The sequence below is a fragment of the Drosophila erecta genome, unplaced genomic scaffold, assembly GCF_003286155.1.
Source record: "Drosophila erecta strain 14021-0224.00,06,07 unplaced genomic scaffold, DereRS2 tig00000055-arrow-pilon, whole genome shotgun sequence".
In the NCBI taxonomy this organism is placed as follows: Eukaryota; Metazoa; Arthropoda; class Insecta; order Diptera; family Drosophilidae; genus Drosophila; species Drosophila erecta.
This window is the reverse complement of record NW_020825200.1, coordinates 8,344,086-8,371,012: the sequence shown is the minus strand read 5'-3', so window position 1 is coordinate 8,371,012 and position 26,927 is coordinate 8,344,086. Positions and strand designations below refer to the sequence as shown.

Genomic DNA, 26,927 nt, shown 5'->3' with positions numbered 1-26,927 from the left:
GAACAATTTTTTTTAAGTGTGAACATTATTAAATACTAAATTTTATGTAATTAATTATTCATATTCAACATAATCATACAACAATTTTACATCCCAAAGTCAATTTTAAGAAGTATAGCACCAAAGTATAGGACTTTTCCCTCTGTGCAGCAGCAGCGGCGCAAAAAACTTGAGTAGGCAGAACGAATTTATCACTTGGCCAGCTTAATGGCTCTTGCGCCAAACAAAAGCGTATTACCAAGCGTTTAGCATGTTGTTTTTCCACTCCTCGTTTAAACATTTCACTTGATCCCTCTTTTGTGGTCAGTACGTGTGGTTGTTACTGTGAGTGTGTTGATGGCCAAGACAAAGGAATAAAGGCAAAGCGGGGCCAAAGGTGAAGTCCGGCAGCTTAACCTGATGAACTACTGCGAAATGAAGTCATAGGTAAAGAAACAAGGAAGTGAAGCAGTACATGGAACTACATTAGCAATTCGTTAAACGCGAAATTATTTAATTAAAAGTATTTGAACAAGTTAAGCCACAGAATATAAGCAAAGTTTATACCAGCTAGCAGAGACGTTAATAAAATCTTATTCAATAATTTTAACTAACTATTACTATAGTTTAATTAAAGTGGATCTACTCCAAAGAGGTACTTTATTTAGTTAATTAAATTGCTTATTGAAGAGCTTGGGATACATGTTCAATTAATGTCCCTTTATAATGAAAAACCACTTTCACCTTTGGCCCAAATTGACTTCTGTTTACCAGTCCCTCCCCTCCTCCTTCCCAATTGTCTACTCTCTCTTTGCCATTCCACCCAACCTTCTGAAAATTTCTTGGCCAAATGTATGCAAATAGAAATGTCGCACATATTTCATAATTTTCATATTCTTCGTGCCGAAAAGCAATTTGCATTTGCGTTTTTTGTTCTTCTTGCTGCTCGTGAACAAATTGGTTGCCATTTCTGTTTATCATACATGGAAATTCACAGGAAGAGGGTACGAAATGGGAATTATGGGCCAAATTAGCTTATTTGACATTTGAATGTGCAAATATTTGGAAAAGTGCGAAACGTAAGTCGCTACGCATTTTTCATGCCCGACTGCAATCGTTTCTGGAATCGATGGGGCATTAAGATTGTGCGGTTCACGTTGAGTGGGTATTTCGTTTATCTGCAGCTGTCAGTTAATTTCCTTTCAAGTAGCCATTAAAACAATCATGATGCCGCTTAGGCTCACCAATTCACCCACTCACAGATACACACCACTCACTCACACACACACACACACACACACAGAGCGTCAGAAACGCCATTTTATGGACTGCCATTAACACCCTGTTGTCGCAGCAGCCATTTAATAATAATAAAATGGTAAAATACGAAGAACGGCAGAAATCCATGCGAATAACTTAATTACACGGCAAACCAGCCAGGCGGCGACTTGTCAACACTACCAAGGCAGCTAATTAAAGTCATCTTCTCCGGCTTCTCGGCCCATTGACTGATGTGGCAGCCACGCCTCCCGTTTCGATAGCTAATATGGTATCCAATTAATCTTCTCCATTTGACTTAGTTTAGCGCACAACATGTGGCGCGTGTCAAGTCATCATAAATGTTTTCGACTTGCGGAAAGTTTGGCGAAAACTTTCTCCGGTCAAGTCAATTTGTTGGAAGACTTCTGGCTAAATTGCCGCAAATTTTCAGTGACATTCAAAGCAGTCTGCCAGGAGCAGGACTAGTCCATAATCCCCATCAGCCAGGATCTGATTAGTTGGAGCATTAGCTTGGCTAATTACAAAAGTGGCTGGCTTAGAACAGCGAAATTTGCTTTAGGGTTTTTTAAACGAGTATTTTTGTTTTGTTTAAAGCATTCGATTATTTTCTTTGTTGTTGTTTTATGTTGTTTATGACAGGAATGGTATCTTGAATATTTATTAATGGAATTTTATCTTTTATTCTTATCATCATTATGGATTTTTTTGTATCTTTTAATAATAAATTATGATTTGCTCTTCACTTATTTATCAATTTCAAGATTTCGGATTCAATCACAAAACTGCGAAGAGTATTTAAAAAATGTAAGGAAGAGGAAGCTTTAAAAATTTGAATATTAATACTTTAATAATTTGAAAATCTCTTTTGATTCACTGCCTAGTTATCACTTATATGGAAATGAAAATCAAATTAAATTGAATTCTATTAAGCACAATCTTCGTTTTGAACTTCGAAAGGAAAAACGTTTTCGAGCGTTTTGTTTTGAAAATATTTCGCGGTTGAAGCGTTAGAGCGGCTATTTTAGATACGCTCGCCTCGGCGCTGTGATAAGGACTGAAGTCCTGCCGAGGACCTTGCTCGGCGAAAGGAAGTGGCGCAGGCTCGGAAAGCGAAACGGAAATGCGGGAACTCACCACAGTGGTGGGCTGCGAGGGCGCCAAACAGACTAAACCGGAAAAGTATCTGCCGGATACACACCACTGTTACGCTGAATGTTGATAACAGCAGGCCGGTTGTGTTAACAGTGCGACCAGCAGCGCTGTTAAATGACTGTTAACTTAACATTTCATACCAACATAAGTGCTTTTTAACGAATCTTAATTTTTTAAAGATTTTTTGTTTGTAATTTGCATGAGATTTTCTTCTCTTTCAGCATTTGCATTTGTATGTAATAAGATCACATAAATAAACACAAAAATTAAACCTTTTAATTGTAATTATGTCACATAATTCAATATACAATATGTAAAAAATTAATAAAAATTATTTTAATATAATAAAGGGAAATTATTACACATGAAATGTAAAAGCATGAAACCAATAAAAATAAAGATATACCGAAGAAAACTACAACTGTTTGTTTTTGTTTCTTCAATCCTTACCTTTCCGCGGATTGAAGTGCAAAATGTCAAAGTTACCAATTTACGCTTTTTAGCGACGAGTCGATCAAGAAGTTCGCGGGCAGCATTCTGGAGTCTGCGCCCCAAAATCCGACCAACAACGCCAATGGGAACGGGGAAAGCGTTTAAGGCAAAAGCTTTCCATTAACAGCAGCTTTGAACTGCTCAATCGAAATTCAAATTCGCGCTGTTAGCCAGGAAAACTGCATAAATTAGTGCCGACATGTGAACCAAAAATTTAATTAAAACTTTTTATTGACAAATTAGCAATAGGAATGCTGAGAAATGTCCTTGGGAAAGGATAACAAACAAAGGAGCCAACCACTCAGTGAAAGTGACGAAGGGTACCCTACCCCAATTTGCAAGACAGGTGGGATGCCCTTGAAGAACTTACCTGTTGGCCTGGCTTATAAATCCAAATCCCGAGCCGCACGGTTAAGCAATTTAACCTGTGTTTGCTGGGGGCAGGGCACCCACATCCCGGCAGAGGCATCAATCATTCTGGAAGGCAACCGTTTCATTTGGTAGGCGAGTCAATCTTGTGAGCGCCACCTTAACCAATTACCTAACCGCAGATGAAAAACCGGGGGGAAATCGTGGGAAAAGGGGACCTTTGTTTGCTACCCAGATAAGACTTGCCACAAACATTCCGGCCTAAGTTATGCAGAGAGACGCACTCGAGCCTAACCGAACTGGAAATGGATCTGGTTCTGGGGTGCTGGTGCCGAGTTCATAAAATATTTATTTATGCGGATGCTGCGGCTCGATCTGGGGGCCCAGAGACTGATTGAAATGGCGAACGAGTTCATTTGTGTGTCAGGAGGTCGTCTGTCTTCTCATTTGTTAAACGTTTTGTGCCGCTGACGACGTAGAACGCATATACATATGTATAACCCTGGATTTGCGCAATAATCAATCATAATGAATGGCCAGGTGGAGGTGGACAAAGGGATACCGAGCCTCCCACCACACACAAAATGGCAAATTGGTTGCCCTTAAAGTTTGCTCTAACTCCCACCTTCGTGGCCCCAATAGATTGAGGAAGTGGAAAGTTTTCTCCTTTCCTTTAAGTTGGCAAACTTTTACCCAGCTCAGATCCTGACGTATGTATTTATTGCCGCTGCCTTTGTTTTTTCAGCCATTAAAAGAAAAGGTGGAAAAAGTGTTCACAAAGTCATAAATGCGTTCAACTTGGCTTTAATCCCCAGCGACTATGAAGTGAAAACTCCAAATGTGTTATATTGGGAACACATTTAAACAATTTTTCGTATTACTAAAAACCATACAGTAAAAATAGAAATTGCCAGATGCTTACTTACGATATCAAATGATAAATTACCTGCAACAGAGAAAATTAGCGTCCAATAGAATTAGGAAACAACAAAACAGTATGATTGTGGCAGACTTATTTATTCCAAACCCATTTTAATCGAATGCTCTGGCCATCTTGATTTCTAAGAGTCTATCAAAGGTTTTAGTTGATACGTGGAGTCGTCTTATTCAGGGTTCACAACGGCGGCATACGAACATGCCAAAAACCATGCCCATCCCAAAGCATATTACATAGGCCATGATTGTATTTACTAAAGAAGGGAATTTGAATATCAGAACAGAATGAATGGAATTTACTGGGACTTACGCGGGTATTCTTAGCGACGAGGAAACCGACGATTCCACCAACAACGAACGTTATAAACCGCTGCATATTTTTTAATAAAACTCCAATTCCCGAGATGTAAACGGAAAATTTGGCTTAAATTTGAGCACACGTAACGTACACTTCGTTCTGAATGTCGATTGAAAACTGAATACTTTAATTTAAAGCACAGCTTTATAAAAGAAAACCCCAAGATTACTTGATCTCATTTTATTTACCTTAATAATTTATGCCCCATTTTCTGGAAGAATTTTCTAAGGCGTCACCTATGTATTCTGCGATATAAGATATCCCACAATGCAGCCTATAATAAAGATTAAAATCCACTCCATTTCCACCGATTAGTTTAATTTTAGTTTTTAGAGCGGCCAAAATAGTTCGCAACGAATAAATTATAAGCTGACTTTACCAGAAAAGCCAACTAGTTGGATATAAGTAGAATAAGTATGAATTAGTATTCATGCAGACTAGTAAATATAAGACCATTATTAATTTTTAATGTTTATTATAATGCTTATTGAGAAAATCAACCATAAATCCATTCACTGTTTGCTAAACCATTTCCTGCATGCTCAAGATCTTGGGTAAGGGTATGTAATAGTCGCGACTCTCTTTCTTTTTAATTTCCTGCCAGTGTAGTAAAAAAAATGTAACACGAAAGTTTCGATTTTATTTATTGTTCATATTGCATAATTTTAGCTTTGCCTTTTAGGGGCTTAGGCTCAGCACTTCCGGCAGCTCATCATTCCAATAATCACGCCCAAGGCAAAGGAGATAACGTGGGTCATTTTGATTTTTTGATTATTTCCGAAGTATCGCTCGATACCAAATGATATCTTCCCAATCAAAATCCAGTCCAGTCGGGATTTTGAATTTCAGAATGGCATTAGATTTCAGGCGAACTTTGTTTAACCCAAAGATTTCTTGCCTTTTACTCAGGTGTTCTTGGCCACCACGTATCCCACCAAACAACCAGCTAGAAATGTGATTACCCAATCTACATCCATTTTTTTAAACGAAAGTAGTGGTTTTGGAACTAAATAAAACAAGATTCAAAATTGAGTTGTTTGAAAAAGCCTACCACAAACGCATAGCAGCTCTTACCTTTTTCTAATTGTGCTTGCCTATTAAATACCCCACTATACAGCCCACAATGAATGTGATAAACCACGAGTTATCCATTATTTCCTGTATCAGTAATTTATGAAAAAATGTATTAATTTGGATTTTGTTCTCTAAAACGACAATACTGTCAATGAAGTAGAGACTAAAGAGTTTGTTTTTAATTTTAGAAAAATACATTTTACACACCGCTTTTGAATCTAGTTTTGTTATACAGATTCATTAATAAAAAATATGTTGACTGCAGACATTAAAAAATATGACAGCTAATGAGTTTTTTTCATATCAGCTGAATGGAATTTGAAAAACATTGGATGCCCAAAAGATGATCCCCTTTATGAGGATCGTGGTCCACGCGATATGCTGGTCGGTTATTTTCGAGTATACTGATGTAACTTTATGCTGCATACATTGTGAGAGCTAGGTTTTATAAAGTAGTGTACGAAATTAACGTCAAATACTTAACTCACATCCAAGAGCAACACAGACCCCACTGTTCCAAATTTCCCATTCGGCTAACAACATTTTTCTGATTTTTTTTTTGGCGTAAAATTAATACGTTATCAGAGGGACCCTGTGATTGCGCGGACATCCAATCCGAAATCCATTGAAGATGTGCGACAAGCCCGCCTGCCCCCCGCCCCCGCGATGCTGTCCGCCGCCACCGCCACCCTGTCGTCCGCCGCCCACCTTGTGGCAGAAGCTGAACTGCGTTCCGTGCAACCGATTCGTGTTCTTCATGATCGGGGCGGGCATTGGATTATACTGGGACCAAATGAAGAAGGAGGCCAAGAAGGCGGCCGAGGAGGCCAAAAAGTCGCCCAAGGAGAAGGAGAAGGAGGCCAAGGAGCGCGAGAAGAAGCTGAAGGAGAAGCTCAAGGAGAAGGAGAAGGCCGAGAAGGATAAGGCGGAGAAAGAGAAGAAAGAGAGGGAGAAAAAGGAGAAGGAGAGCAAGGCCAAGGAGAAGGGTAAAGAGAAGGGCAAGGAGGGCAAGGATGGCAAGTAACAGCGATGTGCCCCCAAAAACGGAGATGTCGCCGAGCAGGATGCTTTCCCCCAAAAGTTATCATCAAAACCATATCGTTTCTACGCTTCAAAAATTTTAAGTGCATTATATGGCCTACTTGACAATTGGTCGCGTTGATGAAAGGCTTCATTATTTACTATCTAGTGTCCACCCTAATACTTCCAGATCAAATAACAAGATCGGATTGGAAATTTAACTGGAGATAAGAAATGGCTTTGCGAAATTTGGATAACCATAAAAGGCTTGAAAATATACAACACCCCAAAAATTCAACTTAACATTTTGGGTTATGAGATAATGATTTTGCAAAATTATGGTGATCTGTGTTCTTACCGATTAAGGCTTTCTAATACGTTGATATGCTATTACAAATTGTATGATGAATACACACCAAATGTATTGCCCCCTACAAGGGCTCAAAATCAGTAAATTTATCTAAGATTATTCAGCAACTCATTTGCGTTTACCGATTTAAGCTCGAATGTTTGGATAATGATTATTACTCGAAGCATATTATTACAAATTTTTATTGCAATAAGCTATTTTCTTTAACGGTGAAGATGCATAACAACCTGTTGCTAAATGAACAAATAAAAGTATGCCACACCGCACATTTAGAAAATTATGCGGAAATTGTTACTTCCAAAGATTGTAATGATCCCAGATTAGGAACGATAGCGCCAGTCTTATAGCTTTTTATTAGAGGTATAAATCTAGAATATGGCAGTTAAATAGGCAAATCAGGCATAAAAATATGCCACAATTATCAAATTCAAAGTAATAGTGCTCCCCCAAATTCTTATGATTATCCCAGACAAAGAACCACAATAAAAGTCTTTTACAGGACCAATTTTATAGCTTTTTTAACTGAGGAATAGAGAATAGATCAATCGAATAAATCCGTATAGAAAGTGGCAGTTAATTGTTCGACTGACAAATTGCTCTTTAGATAAATTTATCGACTGAGAAATTTCCTCTCCATTCCATTCTTCGGCGGACAAACTTATCGAATGGCATTTTGTCATCCCTGGCTAACGCTGCAAGTCGATGGGGGTACTTTATGGGTGATGGATCCAAGTTAAACTAGATAACGCCAGCCAGGCTTGAATGTTTGCCAGCATCGCCGGGCATGGCAGATCGATCAGTCCTACTTCTTGGCCTTGCCTTCGTTCTTTTTGGCGCCCGACTTGTCGTCCTTGTTGCGCACGAAGAGCACGCCCAGTCCCACCCCGATCACGAAGAACAGGACGCGGTTGCACGGCGTACAGTTGAGCCGGGCAAGGAGCGACGGCATTGGCCGGCACACCCTGCGGACTTCGGTACGCTTACAACAGGGCATGGCTGCGAGAGCTCGACAGGATTTGCCACAATTTAGACCGAAACTGGAGTCGCTAGCTGTTGGATGTTGGATATTGGATAGAACCCAAACACGGTATAAATTTTGTGCACGTCAAATGTCTGTCTGATGTACTGGTTGGAAAGCCAAATAAACACTGAGCTATGTCAGGGCTGCCGTTAAGCTGGCTTGATATTTTCCGACTCGCCTACTAGATCAAGGACACTGTCTTACGGATTATTGGTCATTTTCGCACATCAGTGATACGCACCTAGGAAGCTCGAATTGATTTCTGCTAGATTTGCGAGTGTAGGTCTACTTCTTCTTGTCCTTGCCCTTCTCCTTGGGCTTCTCCTCCTCGGAGAAGGTCTTACCGTACCACAAACCCACTAAGACGCCCGCAAAAACGGCAGACAATCGCTCGCACATCAAATGCATCTTGTAGATTGATGATTACCAAAGGAAGACTGGAATGTCCTCTGAACAACTAATGATTTTATTTAAATTTACACAATTTTGAGTTTTTCCAGATTCATGGAAGTCTACTGCTGCGGCCAAAACGGATAACTGAAAAATGCCGGCACGAAGTTTCAAAGCCCATTAACCCAAATCTCACAGCCTGCTTTGAAGCACTTTCTACACAATATAAATTATTGGGTTTTGCGCACACTTAATTAACTGAACGATTTCAAAGGACAATTTAATTAGCTGGGATTACGTGAGTCCCTTGGGCAACTTTTATTCAAATCGCTGCCAACTTTTGTCGCATGCAGCACAAACTCATGCCTGGGCGAAATGCCAAACAGTTGGGGGCACAACCAAAAAAGTAAATGCGAATTTACCCAATTTGCCGCTTACACCCGAAAATTAAAAAAAATAGTCGTTTAAGATGATACAATGCGCATTTCGTATATTTATTTAATTGCTTTAGAGCAAGTCTTAATAAAACCATATAAACAGAGCTCTTTCAAAAGCATTTTCAGAGCAACTCTCGTACCGTTTCAATGGTCATTTACTTCAAACTTTGTCTTTTCTTGCTAATTGCTTCGTCTACGTTGGAGTTTTGCTCATGCCTAGTAGATTGTTTACGACTAACTAAAAGAGAAATTCGTTTAGGAGGACTTGCACATACGTATCGTTTCGTTTTTGTCTAAATGGTTAACTTTTCCCACACGATTTAGCTGTATTCTTATCCCTACTCCTTGCCTTTCTCCTTGCCCTTGTCCTTGCTCTTGTCCTGGCCACCATCCTTCCCCTTTTCCTTCTCTTTCCCCTTGTCCTTGCTCTTGGCCTTGTCCTTGCCCTTATCCTGGACGTCCGCGGGAATCTCGCAGGGGAAGTTCTGGGCGTACCAAACGCCGACCATGGCACCAGCCGTCAGGGCGGAAAGTCTGTCGCAAAGCATCCGCATCTTAGGGTATAAAAAATCTAGCTAATCGGGGTATAAAATTTACAAATTTGGTAGACCTAAAATTTTAAAATTTAGAATGGTACTATGTTCCCATTGGTTGAAATAGAATGAATAATGTAGAAAAGGCTGCCTGTTGGCCAAAAGCGTTTCTAGTAGGCACTAGGTTAAATTTGTCAGTTTAACAACCCAGAAATAACTTGGATAGTGGATAGAAAAGTGTTAGATGGCAAGAGTAAGATGCATTTTGACTATTTTATACGTTGCGTGTTCGTTCTAAGGCTCTCTTGACATGACCACACTTTTCATAGTGACTTGAAAGTTCCATTTCGCCTTTTTACACCCAAACCGAAGCAAACCACACAAGCCATAGAGTCTCCAAGTTTCTGGAGCGTTTTCGCTGTCACTCAGCAGCAGATAAAACCGAATGGCTGAGGTAAGGCCTGAAATCCTTTTCAAAACAGTATTTTACCACTACTTTGTGTAGTCAAGTCCAACACTTTACGTTCTTTAACCTAATGCAGCTACCTTTTAAAAACAAAATGTAGTGATAAACTTGCAATAATTGGTTCCTTAATCAACTTCTTTCGTTTACAAACAGGATTTAAAAAGATCCGTTTTTAAAAGGCATTGAATGGTATTCATATCAAGTCGCTAAGTTGACATTTTACTCAGGACAAAAGAGAGGGCACTTAGACATTTATAGATATATTATTCAGTCACTTTTAATGACAACCAACTGTTCAGGCGTTGTATTTGCATTTGCATTTTATATTAAATTTTCACCACACGCGCTTTAAGTTCGGTAAACCAAATTGCTTATAAATTCCCTTGTGTAGGGAAACCCAAGTTGAACATAACACAGCTCGAAGGATCCAACCATCGCGGCCACGCTTCGACTCCACTCACCTGGGGATCTGGAGGGCGATCTCGTCCAGACTGTCCGAGGGGCTCATGGGCGTGCGCTCGAAGAGGCGCGAGGGGGCCAAGGTCAAGTGGCCGGTGGAGTCGCTGACACACTTGAACACCTTGGCCCCCCTCCGCTGGCGCTGCTGTTGGCGCTGCTGCTCCACGCGCTTCTTGCGCTTGTTTTCCTCGGCGCGCTGCAGGTTATGCAATCGAAAGAAGAACATTGACATTCTGCGGTTGGTGGGTTGGTTTGTTTGATTTGGTTGATTTGGTCAATTTGGTTGATTTTTTTGGTTTTGGTTTTGTTTTGTTTTGTGGGTGGATGGCGAATGTTATGACGAGTTGATTGCAGAAATAATTTCGATTGCAGTTCCAATGGTTAGTTTGATATTCCGTTGTATTTCGCGGCGTCATGGTGCACAATGTTTCGATTATTTTTGTTGAGGCAGTTTTAATTGTTTTCATATTTTTCACAAATAGTTTCATTAAATTTTGTTAGGCATTTCGCATTGTTTTGCAGGTCGATTTCAGTGTTCATTGGCATCAAAAGCATGAGTTATTATGAAGCGTATGGTAAAAGCACAACGAATTTACAGATAAAATATATGAATTCTTTTAACAAAAGTGTTCTGTATTTGTGTTTATTTTAGGGAGCTTTCTGCACTTCATGTAACAAGGTATTTACAGAAACTATGAATTATTAACAAGACATTATAAATAATAGCTAGAATAAAAATCATAAATACAATTACAGCAATAGAAAGCAAGCTCTTGGTGTTTTTAAAAGCAGAAAAGAGTGGCTTATTTATTTGGCTTAGGATAACCAAAGGAAAGAAATTAATAATAATGATTCAATCAGCACTCAAACAAGAAAGAGTAGCACATTTAATCCCAGCAAACCCGAGATTACAAAAGCAAACTAATGGCAAAACTAAATCAAGTAGAGAGCCATACGCTCGAGGACGCAAACCAACTTCCGCAGTATCAATCAAATTTAAAGTGAAATGGAATTTTTAACAAAAAATGTGGAAAACTTCTCAACTGACAGAAGGCAGCAACAAAGTGGCAACTGTCTGCAAACGGAGGACCAATGGCCTGAAAGCTGAAATGCTCCTTCCATTCCGGAAATTGAAATATGAACCGCATTCTGGGCGGAATGTCCACGTCCCTTCTAAAATGCCACCCAATGTCCTTGGGAGAGACCGGAAATGGCGGAAGCTCTGTGGGTAAGTCCCGATTTCCAAGGAACTTAGGGCAGCAGCTCTCATTACTTTGATATTCCTTATGCACGAATCCAAGGGAAAGTTTTGCTGGCAAATTGATTGATTGATCGGCTGCAATCAGCTGGTTTCGCGAATACATATTTGCCGGCAATGAACCAATTCTCTTCTCATCAGCCCGAGATTTCCGTTCAATTAGCAGGCGAATCCCTCCCTAACGAGCCTGGAGGAGTGGTAGCTCTTGCTTGTGTCAAAAATAAATTAATCGAAATTTGCATAAATTTGTTTTGGTCTGAATACATTGTCGCGCCGTCTGCCCCAATACTCCAAACACTCTAAGTGATTGCGTACCCGAAACTTAATTATAAAAGCCAGCGGAAAATGAGAGACTGCTGGAGGTGGCGATGAGCTGGATAAAGACGAGCATTCCGCATCAGCATTAGCTGGTCCTCGAGGACCGCTCCATTTGGTTAATTGCATTGCCAAATATTAAAAAATACGTTCTAACGCCATATTAGGAACGCAAAATTCAAACATGATTCATATAAAGCCTTTCTTGATTAGTTACATTACAAAAGAGCCATTGAGCTTTTAAGAAATTAATTAAATTATTTGGAAATTCTGAGTTTTCACCTGAGTTAGTGTCACCTAAACACTTATAAAACCTCAAAATGATGATGCTAAATCATTTAAATTTCAGGGAAAGGGATGAACAAGCAAAAAGCGAAAGTTGCCATTGCTCCGCTGAATTTGAAATGTATGTAAAAGGCTTTAGAAGTTGTAGTTTCAGATGCATAATAAAAGTATATCTAACGTTCTCGAGTTAGTCATGGCTAGTTAGTAATGGTGAGTTTCTGCTTCCTGCTATTTTAATCGTTGTGCACTACCTCATAAAGTTATACAACGTTGCAAGTTTCAGGAGTGAACTACTAATCAAATCTTACTGCTAAGGAGGTCTCATCCTCCTCATCTGTAGATACAAGATATCGAGTCTCCCAAGGTATAGTTGTGTATACCAACTATAAGATAGCCATTACACGCATAGATACTTCTGAATACACAGATAGTTTTTCTAGGTGCATGTATGTATATAACCTATGGGCTTTTCTTTAAAAACAGATGTAAAGCAGCAAATATTTAAAGCCCAGCTAGCTGCACATGTAATCCAAATAATTTATTACACTCCAAAATGACGATAATCCAAGGCAATCGTTATGTAAGGCACGGGGATAAACAAAGAAGAAACGCAAGTAAGTTCCCCTCATAAACGACTGTTCATCCATCATTAGAACGTTTTCTATGGTGATGCCCTTATTAGTACTAATGGCGTTTTATACTGCCCATTTAGCTACACACAAGACACTGTAATTAAAATGAAATCCAGCCATAACTTTAAGTTTCAAATGCTTCAAGGAAAAACGAACTATGTGTTTTGCAGGCTAAATTGTATTTTATATGGATGCTGATAATATGTAATTTATAACCAGCTAGACGAATTGCAATTTTACAGGCATAACAAAAGCATACAGACTGCTCTTGAGTTAGTTAACGTAGCTATGGGAAATACTGCAAGTGTGCTTTTGTTTCAAGCTCTTTTAGCTATTGTGCAGTCCCTCAAAAAGGAGCCTGGTAATTTCCATGTTTTTGGTGCCTTTCGGTTATACATTAGCCCCAAATTTTAGGTGTAAACTACTGCACCATGCCTGTGGTGCTAATAAGGCCTCGAATGATGTGCGAACCTCTGCGCTCACTCTGGGTCCTTAGGAAAGGTAAATGTGTAGAGGCTCTTCATTGTATGGATGGATACTCAAAAAAAGAGTGCAATAGCAATTGCTTTGGAAAAAAGAAGATAATATACCTCAAGACGAATCCGCCAACAAAACCCAAACTAATAACGAAAAAAACTGCAAAACCCATTACCACTTGTGCAACCACAGAGATAGAAATTACCACAACTACTGAGTATTATGAGCAGTCTACAGGAGAATTTTCGCCATCTACCAGGGAAACTAGAAGACCTAAACGAACGCGAAGAACGAGACGGTTTGAAATTAAAGAGATGTGTTAACAAAGATATTTCAAAAGTGAACCAAATTATTATCATTACAAGAGAAACGTAAAACAAATTGAAATCCTGATCCAAATTGGTTTAATGTATATTTAATATCCACTAATAACTAACAGCCCTTTTGCGTTAAGCCTGTAATTCGTTGTTTTCCTTTCGTTTAAGAAGATACCCTCAATTAGGATAATTTATGAAGCATTTTAGTGCGGCGGAGCCCTTAAGCTCTCCGAAATTAGCAAATCATTTAAATAACATAAAATCCCTATCAGCTCGCGGACAGCCTTCTGTTTTACTTCCCCGAAATATATTTTCACGTCCAGGGGATATCGCCGTAAAAAAGCGAAGAGAAAATGCGAACAATATACGATATTTTTGCAAGGGAGAACAATACCAATGCAGGAACCAAAAAAAAAAAAAAAAAACGAAGGGAAAGCAATAATCATTAGGCCAACAAAGGCCTCTCCCTCTGCGAGGGATTGAGGTTGGCCAGCCTGTCCTATCGGGTTGAGTGCGTTGTCAAGCGCTGACCAGGCTAAAAAAGAAGCAAATGGGCGGGGCAGGGGCTTTTGCAGGGGCAAAATGCCAAAATAAACACTTGTCGCTGGTGAAATTTGGAACGGTGGTGGCTTAGATGGCTTACGTTTTCCCAACCACAAAAGCGAATATTTTCCAGCTCAGTACGCGTTTAGGCGCTGTTGCGTGCCTTTAGTCCTGGATACCATTAGCCTGCTGAGTGGGAGATACACTTGTACTTGTATATGAGAAACGGCCAAGGAGGGACCCACAGACTGATGGCAGACAGGATACAATCTTTACACGGTCTTCGGCACGGACTGACTTGGCCCCAAACGCAGGAATACGTAATAAAAATGTAGACCACTTTTACGACACTGTCCGAACAGCACAAGTGGACATTCCGCTTTTATTTCTTCATTAAAAAGCAGTATTGATTGCCCAACGTGGAGCTCGTGGAGGCGGAGCATCCGAGGAGTGGCCCCAAGTACCTTTTTACATCCATACTTTTATTATAGTTTGCCACACAAAAGGTCTTTGTCAGTGGCGTTATTGGGCTTTCACGGGCTCTGTCACTCTGTATTTGATTTATCGTCAACCATATCTGCCATTGCCTTTTAATCTTTTGTATGTCATTGCAAAAGGTCATTTCCGATTCGACTGCCGTTTTGTCTCTTGGCTCAAGTGCATATGAAAAGCAACACATTTCTGCATAAACCATGTCTTTGATGTCACGTAATTGATTACCCATGTCCTGCCAAATGACCAATAATGTGCCAGCAATTTTTCAACACCGACAGGCAACACGCCGATGACCCTTTTATCGCTCCCCTAGTGATGAATGGCCAAACTATAAATACTGGCCTAATTGGCCTGGCCCAAAGGCCTATAAAACAGGACGTAAAACAAATGCAAGTTGCAGTTGCCAATATGGGTGTAACCAACTTGCAGTTATGCAGTTTGCTAACAAAGTTCACGGCTCTCAATGGACTAAACACTTACTGTTTCGATCCAAAGACAAATGGGTTCAGGCGCTCCTGGAACTCAAGATGTACTGCGTTATACATCTTGCCCTCTATGTGCACAGATGTCCTTTGGCAACGCTAGTAAGATAAGAGTGAGTGTGAAAGTCCTTACGATTGGAGGAACCACGGCCTGCTGTGGGAAGTCCTGCTGGGAGAAGGCGCAGGGCATACGGAAATTGGACCGTGAACTTGTCCAAATGGAGCAGAAGTATTTCTGTGGGAGACCCAGCGGGCCGCTTCTGAAGTACCGATACTACATGAAAATTACTTTTGTTTCGATAACCCTGCTGTGTATTCATCTGTTTCATCCGATCTACATGAGGAGACCGAAGAGACCCTCGCAGTTTTATTTAAATATGGGAGCGCTTGGGCTACTCTACATTTAGGGGATCTGAAATTAAAATCTTCTATTGATAAAGCTGCTTCCAACTCAGCTCATTCTTGATTAGAGCTCTCTAAACTTCCCCTTTGAACTCCGATTGCAGCTCTCAATCTTCACCTTGAAGTTGGCCCTCCATCCCAAGCGGGTCGTCTTACTCAACGTGTTTACCTTTGACCGAAAGCTGACTCTTACTCTTCTGGCCAAGTCGACGTTGTACACAATTCGCTGGCTCCAAGCCGACTACAACAAACTCAAGGCGTAGACTCCATTCAAGGCTTATTCTGTACTCCCAAGAGTTTATTATGCCACGCACAAGAGTTTGTCTGGACTATGGGCACAAAGCAAAAACCAAGGCACATGCACAACTTAAAGCAATACAAACATTTACATACACATATGTCTTCAACAAATATATAATGGAAAAATCAACGACAATGCATCCAAATCCAAAGCCACGAGAAACCGTGCACCATGACTATTGGTTTGATGATGATGATGATGATGAGGTGAATTGGCCAAGTTGCACAATGTCTGAGCAAAGAAGTAGGGGTGGAAAAAGCTGTTCGAATTAGAAATACCCCTTGCTAAGCTGAAATTTAATTGGTTTTCCGGATGACTTACACCTAGTCCCGCATTTTAAGCAAATATTAGTACGCAACTTAATTTAGCATGATCATGTGCCTTTTCAATTTCAAAGGAAGGTTTACGTTGCGTAAATAAGTTAATTAACTTGGCAAGCACACATACGAATGTAAAATGTTGTTGTGCAAATATTTCCCTTAATTAAAGTATGAATGTTGTGTCAGACGTGCCTCCCATTATTTAATTTACAAAGTCTCCGTTTCGGGCATTCTATGTTTTTGCCATTATAGTTCCACCGGAAGGTAGTGACCCATTCCAGGGTATTTTGCCGACATTCTGCACCAACAAAGGACTCTGTTTCTTACTTTGTTACCGTGTATTGCTTTCATGTCATTGTGCATGTGTTGCCCAAGAGCATTTTAATTTGATTTGGCATGAATGAAAAGCAACGGAAGGTGCGGTGTGAAAATTGCGAAGCAAATAAAAGTGAGAATCGAAAACCGAATGGATGCTGGGGAGCGGGAAAATCAAAGGATAAACAAAACTTACATGTGGAAACCAATTAGGTAACTTGTAGTTACGAATACTAGTTAAACGGCTGCAGTTGTGGTTATTATTGTTATCACTGTTGTCGTTGCTGCTGCCACTGGGCATTTGGTCTAAGTTGCTGCTGCTCATCTTGCAGATGGATAAGCACTCTCGCAGGATGGCTATATCGTGCTAGGAACTCTGGACACACAGGCAAGGACACAGACAGATCACATAAATGCATTAGGAACACCGATAGACAGATCTACATAAAGCACAGCAAGGAAAGCTCCCAGGAAGGAAAGGTTTGTTGATGTGTTGCGGTTTGGTAACTTCTGGTTAACAGTTACCTGAAAGCGGTCCCAGTAACTTGCCCGATCTAAATGTTTTTTCTCGACACTAGTGTGTTTGTATATGGTTGATTATTACAAATAGGTTGAATATGTTTATAGCACAGTCTACAGTTTACACGTTCAGTTACACATTACACACGAGAATTGACAGCAAATTCGAGTTGGTTTTTGCCTCTTTCCGCACTTATTTGACTAGTTTAAAGCTTTTACCAAGTTTGTATTCCATTCTGGTCATATGTACACTTAAAAGTTAGGCTAAATATAAATATCCCTATGTAGAACCGTATAATCGATACTGTTTGGTCTCTGGTTTGTTTACAAGCACAAGTCTCACATTGATTTTCTTATAGCTTAGGGAATATGCGCGTTTTGGTCCGCTCAGTTGGATTAGGTATTTGTTTATCAGTTAGTTATCCAGTTAGTTTTAAGTTTATTTGGTCAGTTGCTGGTCGAAAATGTAAATATTTAAAGCTTCTCTCCTTGGACTCCAGTTGATATTTATTGTGTTATCCATTCGTGCTGAAAAAGAGATATAAACATGGATGCTGGGGGCAGGAAAAACTATTGCTGGTCCGCATCGACTCAAGTGTGCTGGGAACGACCGAACATTTTGGAGCCAAACGAAATTATGGCCATGATATCTTGCAAATAATAAAGGGAAAGGAGTCCACAGAGCAGAACAGCAGAATAGCAGCCAAGAAAGGACACCCGTCGCGAGGAGAGTCGGCCATTTGCTAAGTTCAAATGCGTGCAAGGCAGCAATTTTGCCATCTTTTGTGCCACTTAGCCCGGGACCGCTCGCCATTTGCCTTTTGCCATCTACCATTTACCATTCACCATTTACTATTTTCCATTCTCCATTGGGCACTTGTCCCAGCTTTGGCAGCAGCCACAATAATTTAATCCTGCAAACTCTGTGCCGATTTAATTTAACCATTCTATCAGCAAAGTTTAATGCTCAATTATGGGGTAAGCGTATATAACACGTTTAATTAATTCATTTTGACCAGAGTCAAGCGCTTAATATGCTGCAAGCGACCGGTTGTTCAGCTGCCCATTGCCTAAATATAGAAGCATAACCCAAACCGAAAATCAATATGTGCTACACTGAAAATTGCTCATACGCCAGGTGTGCGCGCTTGCGATGTTTAAGGTAACGAAATTTCTTCGATTATTAGTTTTGTTGCAGTTGCAAGTGACATAAACGCGACATCAAGTCACCTCGCACACACAAGCAACACGAGACTCTGCTTTGTCCCCATTTTGGAAATTGAATTTATGGCCAACACACACCAACACACACACACAACAACAGCTGCTGCCTCGACAGTTTACACATTTGCTATATACGGCATGTAAGCCAAAGTTTTCTACTTGGACCACTATCCCCCGACCAGGAAAAACCCCTTCGAAGCCCCAAGGAACTTTGCCCATCAGCTCTGAGCGAACAATTTTATCTCGGGGCTTCTGCTCCTGGCTAATGTGACTACGATTTTTTATGCCAAAAGTTCAAAGCAATTTTTAAAGATCAGCATGCCAAACGGAGACGCAGAGGGCCAAAGGACCTGAGGACCAGTTCAAGTCGGCTAGGGACCAAGGACCAATGTCGAAGCAGAAGCAGAAGCAGAAGCCACAGAGAAATCATTTCATTTCAATTTATTTTCCCATTTTCATTGTTTTCACTGGTAGTTACCACTGTTGTTGTTGTTGCCCCTCAAATCGGAATTTGTTTTGTCGTGTTGGCATTTTCACACCGCAAAGCCACATGGGCGGGCAATTTTCCAACAGAACTTAGAAATTACACAACATTATTCTAGCGAATTACACGTATTTGTCTCTATGGATGTTTGTGCTGCTGTGAGTAATTACAGAGCTGAATTTTACCCTGGATATATTCTTTTTAAGCTCGACAAGAAATAAACATAGAGAAATCACCAATGAAGTGTCTCTAATTGGATTAGGAGAGTTTAAATAAGTTGTGGAATGAAAGTCATCAGAAGCAAAACAATTAAAAATTTGTATACATAAGAATTAAATGGGATTTAAAACAAGTTATTTAGTATTTGAAAAGTTGATTTAATTTATGTTAAATCTCCTTCTTTTAGGAATCGTTCTTCAGAAGTTTATTGTTCATATTTTGTTTACCTAACGACTAGAATGAGTTTTCCGCAAACAAATCCCTGGCTTACTTAGCTTTTGACCCATAAATTGTGACACTATTTTCTGAGCTGCAAAAGCGTTGAGCTCATTAATCACAAGGGCTTCCGCCACTTGACACAAAAAATATGCCAGATAAGCCAGCCAACGAACTTAGCCATGCTCTTTTTAAAGATATGTCTCTGCTAATACCATATTCAAATTTATAGTAGCTGACAACAACATATGCAAATAGTGAGTTTTATTGCATACAAAATTATTTGGAAAAGGAGACATTAAAACAGTGGAGGGCATAAGAACAGGTCGCACAAAATAGTTAAGCTAGCACTTTGATCACACAAAATTATGCTAAAGAAGCTGAAAAGTAAATAATAATAACTTGGCCTTTGGGCACGGAGGCAATGGCAATTATGAAAACCTCACCAACGTGAAAACTATGCTAAGGGTGTTTGTCAGCGGAAATTAATGCCTCCTGAGCAGAACGCACCACTTCTCGGCCAAAAGAAATGACCAAGGCAGCGTGAAAGGCGAATGGCGCCACTTACTTTAATTGCTGGCACGTTGCCGGGGTCCTGCGCCCTGTGTCCTGGTGGCCAAATACACAAAGGAGCCAGAACCACAGCCAGAGCTGGAAGCTCCTCGAGTAATTAAAGCATCAGAGCGCACCGCATCCATTGCAACAATGCGACCGGCGCGGTGTTGAGTTGGCCAAAACCAAAATGCCCCTGCATTGTGTTCGCTGACTGGCACTTAACGCTTTCGGTTGCAAAATTTTCGACACTCAATTGGGCAAATTAACTGACACTGAAGGGCACCCAAAATAAGGCTTTATTGATTGCCAGGCCCTCTCCACCCCTTTGTCGCCCTTTGACTTGGCTCATAATTGGCTTGGCACTGGCCAAGTGCCAACTGACCGTTTTGCATCAGGGCCATTTAGCTCCAGTTGCGTTAGTTGAGTTACTTTTATACGAGTTGCCACCGCAGTGGGGCCCGGGCCATGCTCCCTGTGGGGTAGGGTAAATGGAAAGCTTATGAATGTTTAAGCAACTCTCAATTGCGAGAAAAGTTTTCAATTTTTGTTGTAACTTTTACTCGCTCGCCATGGCAATGCATTAACAAAGTTTAATTAATATGTGCCGGAGAAGAGTGCAGGAATATCGATTCGATTTGAATGTTGGCAGCTTGTCTGAAAGTTTTCACTTAAAATGGTCCCCCAAGCAACAAGTTTTCCCTTTCCGCACTACAGGGCCAATGTGACTTCGTTAAATACTGAACGATATGATAATAGGCTTCCTGTGTTGTTCATTGAATGTTCATGGATGAACCCATTTTAGATACAGGAAAATGCGTTTGGAAGTGGTAATTCAAAGTAGCTCAGTATTATCACTGTTGGCGGCAGTCCAAATAGTGACGAAGCGCTCGAATGTGCAAAACTCTTTAACATCAAACTTATTTTTTATTGTCCTGCTATTAGATTACCAAATCTGGTGCTGTTCAAATAAATTCCTTGTCAACCACACGCTTCTAAATAAATACACTGGAAAGATATCCAGTTCAGCAAGTCACACTTTTTTCCCGTTTTTGTTACATTGTGAAAGTATTTTTTTTTCGATGTTTGATGTTTGATTTCCCCATTGATAAGCGCTAGTGGTACAGCATCACAGGGCGGTATACGATTACAGCTGAGTGTCTATCCCATATACTTTGACAGCTTTGCTGCTACATCTTGCTCACTTTGCATACGTTTGTCGAATCCAATCGAAACCCATTTCGCCCGACACTGCGGAGCTGCTGGAATTCGAGACTCCACGGGAATATCTAACGAAACCAACTAACACAGGGCAGGAAACCCTGCTGCAGTTGGCCGATTAGCAAACAAGATGGTGTGGAGCAGAGTGCGACTTACTCCTGTAAAAAATGCAGCGCGTTGCCTGGCAACGGTAAAAAATGTGTCACCAAGGGATAGAGCAAGGGTCCTTTGCCTGAACGAGGATGCAGTCTAGCTGTATGGCATGGCAGGATAGGGAGCACTTACCCCGTTGCTCGTATTCGACCAACGTTCGCTGGGAAAACGCAAAATGACTTTAAATTGAGAAATCGCTTTGTGTACGCTCTGTTCGGTTCGATTCCGCTGTGTTGTCGGTACGTGCCACTTGAATGCCACTCCAAAGGGCAGGGGCACAAATGAAGTTATGCAGTATTTTCATTGATTTCCACTGCACAGGCCAATGAAGACTGTCCTTGGTGGCGCCCAACGTGGGGCATACCAGTAAGTTCTTGCTTGGCGCCCATTGCGGGGCATGCTACTGGTGTACTTACTGGCGCCCAACTTGGGGTATTCCAGAGAGTACTCACTGAAATTAAACGCCTCAAAATGGGCGGCAGCAGCACCTTTAACTGCAGCACACTTAAGCGGCAAAAATCAAGCTAAAGCCCTGCCTGTCTACGAGCAATGCCGTTTGCACACCGCCTGAGTGACTTGCTGCTCTCGACATGCAGTGCAAATGAGTTGGCTAATGTGACAGGGAGCGAGGAAGGCCAAAATTCGGACAAAAGCCGGGCGAAAAATGTGGCCGTGACAGGTATGAGCTGGTTTTATGGCTGATTTGGCCGCTGGCAAGTGCATTTCGCCACACATCACCTGGCAAATGCGTTGTGCACATTACTCATATGGGCCATAAACAATTTAAAGGCATGCATTAAAGACCGCGCTCTGTGCCACTCTGCCACCACTTCCTGTGAGCGCAGAAACATCCAGCTCATTAAATATTGAACACGAATTTATGACCAACTGGAAAATACGCAGAAACAGAGAATAGAGAAATACCGAAAAGGTATACTCCTATACAGCGAACAGCGAAGGCAAATTGCAATTTGAATTTCGTCCTGTGAACTGGCAGACTGCCCTAATCCCGCCGGAGAAGTGGGACTCATTATTATTACGCAATTTAAATTTCCCGAAATGCATAAAAAATCAGCCAGAGAACACGGCGCCTGTTTATTAATAAAGTATGCCCGATCCGTTCCTATGTGAATTTCAAGAAAGTGATAAATTCAATCAGCGGCAAAATACATTTCCCTCTAGGTTAGAGCCCGAAAATCGCAGTGCATGTAATAAATTCAATTTATTTTAGCCAGCCTTTGTTTTGTCTGACCGTGCGAGCTGTAACACTTACAATTAATATTAATTTTCGCTTCGTCCGCAATATTTAATGCAAAAGTTTTGTGCACGTCAATTCGCATCAGGCCAGAAGCGGCCACATAATTGTCACTTAAAAGCTTTCACATGCTCTTTCTTTTTTACTTATTTATCTTGCTTTCCTGTCGCAATTATCTACCTGTCAGTTAGCATTACCAGGTGAGAGCCACAATCAATTTGGGAGCAGTAATCGAGGAAATTGTCTAAAAGTTCCGTAGCCTTTCGGCATAGAAAGGATTTGCGGCTCGAAAACATGTCAGTCAATGCAAAAGCTAAGGTGTTAACTTATCGTTATACGGCATCGTATAACTAAACGTAAGCAATCGAGTGGTAAATAAAATAAAATCTGAGAGTTTTGGAGATAAAATCAGAGTGTGTGGAAAAGCCTAAAAGCCAATTCACCATATTCGAAATGGAGCAAAATTTTCGTTTTGGTATAAAAGCCAAACTAAGCTGCTGCAAACTCTGATTTCTTGGTATCATTAATTTTCATTAAATATGGCGCACTCAGAGCTGTAAGTGAATCAGCTAAGCTGGATTGAAATCAGGATTAATCAGGATTTTCGGCCACGCTTCCTATTGAATATTCCCCGAATTTCGAAAGCCTTCAAAATAATAACCGGCTAACTAGCTGGGCCCTCACCCCACCTGAGGCCAATTAGCAAACCTTTCCAATTTCAATTCACAACTTCTGCTAACTCTATTGCCAAGGCAGCGTATGATTTACCGGCTGGCTGCAGTCCGGAGCGAAAACCTACAGTTCCGAGCTAAAATTAATAATTAACCAGGAGGGGTTTTGGGCAAATTTACACTTTGCACGTCACAGGAGCAGCTGTGACCGCATGAGCTGGCCGCAAAATGCCTTTTGCTTGTAAATTATAATTGTTATTAATTTTTGCCAATTTGCATGATGATGATGAACAATGAATTACCGAGCCAGCTCTACGGCTCTCCGGCTTGTGTTGATTAAAAACTTTCCGAGCGACAAAATCGATGATGAAATTAAGTAAACAATCAATTTGCGTCGGCCAGAAATGAATGAATGAATTCCGCCTTAGTCGCTAAGCAAACACTAGCCCCCCTTTCCCCAACCCATAAATCCCCCTGGTGGGCCACCCCTGGTTTTGGTATTTACGCCAATAATGAAAGTTGTTTCTGTCCCTCCATACAAGCAAAATACATTTGCCTTTGTTGGGGCGACTGGAGAAAGGTAATTCATTTGGTCGCTGGTGCTGTCCTGCTGTTTCTGCTAATAAAACACGTCTTGCACTGCGAGAATTATGATTATGGACTTGGCCTCTAAGACCATCCGTTTTCGCACTACCCTTTCTTAGTTCGCCCGCGCGGTTTCTTCGAGTGTACACTTCCCGTCCTAGTGTTTGAACAGCCTGTTGCTGTTAATACAATAAAATGGCAAACTCATCGCACTCAGCGAAGCCTAAAATATTGTTTGGGGTCCTTTATGGGTGGGGCCTTGGGGACCCACCCCCCACCAAACCCCACATCTGCATTTATTGGCAATTGTCAACAGTCATTATGTGGGCCAAAAGTTTGCCATACCGTTTAAATATGAAATTTCATCACTGCACGTGTCAAACAAATAAAGTGGCAAGTTTACAGGAAAAATAGTTGCGCCAAAGTTGGAATAAATTTCTAAAAACTTTGCTTAAATAAATAATGAGCCAAAGGTTGTTTGCGCGTAAGTCAGGTGCTTACACGCACAATTTAACGCAGTATACGTATTATTGCTTTCTTTTCAAGAACTTATTCGGGCGGAATTTCTAATGACTTGATTAGGGAAGGATGTGCCAAGATTATGTAGTACTCTCAGAGGAGTTTAAAGCCACTGAATTGCTTGAAAGTGTGCAACAATGTCTATTGAATGCTAAAATCCGCTAAATTCGCTCTTAATTAATGATAGATCTGACAGCGAAAGATTATATTTTTTCCGAGAAAGTTTTCAAGATTGTATATGGAGTTAGCTCCCGCGTTTTGATGCATAATGTGAGCAAATTGGATTTGTACAATTAAATCCTCCTTTCCGGCTAAAGTCCGTGTGAATCGCAACAGCCTGGGATGGTGGCGACTAATTATTCATGCATAAATTACAAAAATAAATTGTTGACACGAGCCACATGCCTGGGGCGGCAACTCTCGGCCTACATTTTGGCTGTCAACATGTGGCTCGGAGCGTTTAAGCCAAATTTAGGTGGTACATGCTGCTAAGGCGACTCAAGCTTGTTTTAGAGTTCGTGTAAATAAATTAAGCGGATTAGGATTGCATGTGTAGGCTGCCATGGCTTCTTGTTTGCCGTTTGTCGCGCTTTTGTAATTAAAACACTTGCGGAGCCTCTGGAAGCCAGTTCTAATGGAGCCATTTGTTGTGCCAAAAGGCTCTTTTGGAAAAAGTGGTAATTACTTGTACAGAGCGTTCCACATGACCTCGCTTACAACACGCTTAAAGTTGCTGATACCGCCGTATTAAATGCCATTTTACAGGCCACATCCACCTCGTTCATGTACTTTCCCAAACTCCGCAATGTACATATGTACACGTTATAAGGGCTTTGCTCTGAAAGATGAAGAGTGCCTGGCGACTCCTTTGCATAAATTATGTAGCTGCGCATATCGATGGCATTTTTAATTGAAAACCACGCACCCAGCACAACCGCAACCCAATGAAAGCGGCGTAAAAAAAAAAGACTACTGAGTAGCATCAGTTTGTAAAAACGGCGGAAATTTAATTAAATCAATGTGTTGATTTAATTGAAATGCGGTGTCGGTGTCGGTGACAGTGACAGTGGCCATCTTAATGCACGGTTCGCCGTGCAATGCAATTAATTTGCATGATAATGCACCTTGCAAACTGTCACATCTTGATTGGCGATCAATAATGCTCTCTATCCTAAGACGGCTGAGCACATTTCTGAGTTCGCGGCAGGACTCGCCCGCTCATCCTGTCAAATATGCACAGGACTTGCAAGTTGGCGCGCCTTTTTTGGCACTTGTAGTAAATTTTTAATGTCTGACACACCATTATTTTTGAATGGCAACTCTTGGCTCTATATGAGCTCAGTTTTGGTAAGCTTAAAGTTTTGAAAATCTCTGTAGATGCGTATAACTGACGCAATAGATTCGATTTCAAACACGAGTTTGAAAATATAACTCTTTGACTACGGTCTGCGGCCATCAATCAATGAAGCGAAAATGGGAAAAGCAATTTTAGTTTTCCGCTCGGCATTGTCTACCAGTTTTTGCGTGGATTCCAATTGTTGTAAACCATTAATCCGAAAGACAGACTTCTATATGCAATAGTAAAATATGAACCGACTGCGCGTTGACAGGCTGTCCATCAAACTGTCCCTTGTTCCTTCGGCTGCAATGTGTGGAAGGGTTTGTTTGCTATTTGTCCGAATGTTTGCTTGGTCCTTTGTTGCAACAACAACAACAACAAGAACAAAAACAAAGCCAGGAAAGCGGGTCGAAAACAGGACATTTCCCTGCCCCTGCAGCCGCCAACTATCTGTGATTGTCATGCACTTAGCCAGGCCTGACATAAGCCGACTCGTTCCCGTTCCGTTCCGTTCCTTCGACTGGAAAAGCTGTCAGCTGTGAATTTACGATTTAAAGCATTGTGCAGGAAAATGGTCTTCGAGTGTAAAGCGTAACAAAAATCTTGATCCGTCGCCGTAGGAAATTTCAATGCATTTAACGCTTGGATTATTGATGAACACCATACCTCCTCGCTTGGCTCTCTAAGATTGCCCTTAAATGACTGCAAGTAATTCAGCTTCATTCTCCTCTTTCCCTCTTCACCGAACATATTTTTTTATTGCATCTGCATTGTCCTGTTGCCGTTGCTCGCTTAATATCCCTCGGCCAGGACGAAACGGAAAAAGGCGGAGCAGGCGCCTAAGCTAGGCCAATATTTGACTTAAACAGAACTTTTTGCTAGCCAGAAGAGCAGTTGGCAGAAACAACAGCAGCCCGGGGGTTCTTTACTTTTCACACTCCGCCCAGAAGGACCTCGCCCCCCGTGTTTTCCACACTAATAGAAAACGGCAAGGGGAATCTGTTTTAGCCAGTAAAACTCTCTGGCAAATTTAAATGGAACCAATGTACATCGTTTTCTTGAAAATTATAATTTTTTCCGGACTCTTCCGTAAATGTAAAATTGTAAAATATAGTAATTTACAACACCTATTCTAAAAAATGTCATTTAAGTGGTACATATACATGCTGGATATACAGTTTACATCCTTAAGCTTTTTTGCTTTCTATGTAGTTTTTACTATTTACACATTATTTGGTAAAGTGCCTGGCAAGCGCATTCCTACATCCAATGAACTTTTGAACGCATGTTCTGCTGACGGCTGTAATGCGGTTAAGTGACCTGACCCAGCCACTTGTGCTGCTTTGGCATATTTTGACAGCAAATTGACCGACAAATACTAGTGGCATGCGTATGCAATTTAGCGCTGCCAGTTGAGTTAGCCATGGATGAAATTAAATGCGAAAGCCCAGCGGAGTTCGCTTGCAAAAAACGCTAATGTAAACATTTGGG

At 40.9% G+C, this 26,927-nt stretch overlaps 6 protein-coding genes and 1 long non-coding RNA gene across 20 annotated transcripts in view; 2 read left to right on the top strand and 5 right to left on the bottom strand.

Annotated features, from left to right (window-relative positions):
* LOC6542537 (potassium channel subfamily T member 2) overlaps positions 1-26,927 on the bottom strand; it is a 99,814-nt gene that overhangs the window by 33,731 nt on the left and 39,156 nt on the right. The gene's annotated exons all lie outside the window — the stretch shown is intronic.
* Positions 4,270-4,770, bottom strand: LOC26526252. The gene is made up of 3 exons (XR_003407759.1): positions 4,756-4,770; positions 4,520-4,691; positions 4,270-4,463 (listed from the first exon to the last, which is right to left on the bottom strand). It is a non-coding gene; the product is annotated as an uncharacterized LOC26526252 (long non-coding RNA).
* LOC6542872 (beta-mannosyltransferase 4) lies at positions 6,120-7,138 on the top strand. The gene has a single exon (XM_001969027.3). The coding sequence runs from the start codon at positions 6,273-6,275 to the stop codon at positions 6,663-6,665; it is 393 nt and encodes a 130-aa protein (XP_001969063.3). The 5' UTR covers positions 6,120-6,272; the 3' UTR covers positions 6,666-7,138.
* Positions 7,523-8,616, bottom strand: LOC6543428. Its single transcript, XM_001969026.3, has 2 exons — positions 8,294-8,616; positions 7,523-8,230 (listed from the first exon to the last, which is right to left on the bottom strand). The coding sequence occupies exon 2, from the start codon at positions 8,023-8,025 to the stop codon at positions 7,834-7,836; it is 192 nt and encodes a 63-aa protein (XP_001969062.1). The 5' UTR covers positions 8,026-8,230; positions 8,294-8,616; the 3' UTR covers positions 7,523-7,833.
* LOC26526628 lies at positions 7,523-8,616 on the bottom strand. Its single transcript, XM_015160054.2, has 2 exons — positions 8,294-8,616; positions 7,523-8,230 (listed from the first exon to the last, which is right to left on the bottom strand). Exon 1 carries the CDS (start codon positions 8,458-8,460, stop codon positions 8,338-8,340), a length of 123 nt encoding a protein of 40 aa, XP_015015540.1. The 5' UTR covers positions 8,461-8,616; the 3' UTR covers positions 7,523-8,230; positions 8,294-8,337.
* On the bottom strand, positions 8,906-9,586 carry LOC6541845. The gene is made up of 2 exons (XM_026978322.1): positions 9,155-9,586; positions 8,906-9,095 (listed from the first exon to the last, which is right to left on the bottom strand). Exon 1 carries the CDS (start codon positions 9,431-9,433, stop codon positions 9,218-9,220), a length of 216 nt encoding a protein of 71 aa, XP_026834123.1. The 5' UTR covers positions 9,434-9,586; the 3' UTR covers positions 8,906-9,095; positions 9,155-9,217.
* Positions 13,115-13,698, top strand: LOC26526750. The gene is made up of 2 exons (XM_015160073.2): positions 13,115-13,188; positions 13,242-13,698. Exons 1-2 carry the CDS (start codon positions 13,116-13,118, stop codon positions 13,625-13,627), a joined length of 459 nt encoding a protein of 152 aa, XP_015015559.1. The 5' UTR covers position 13,115; the 3' UTR covers positions 13,628-13,698.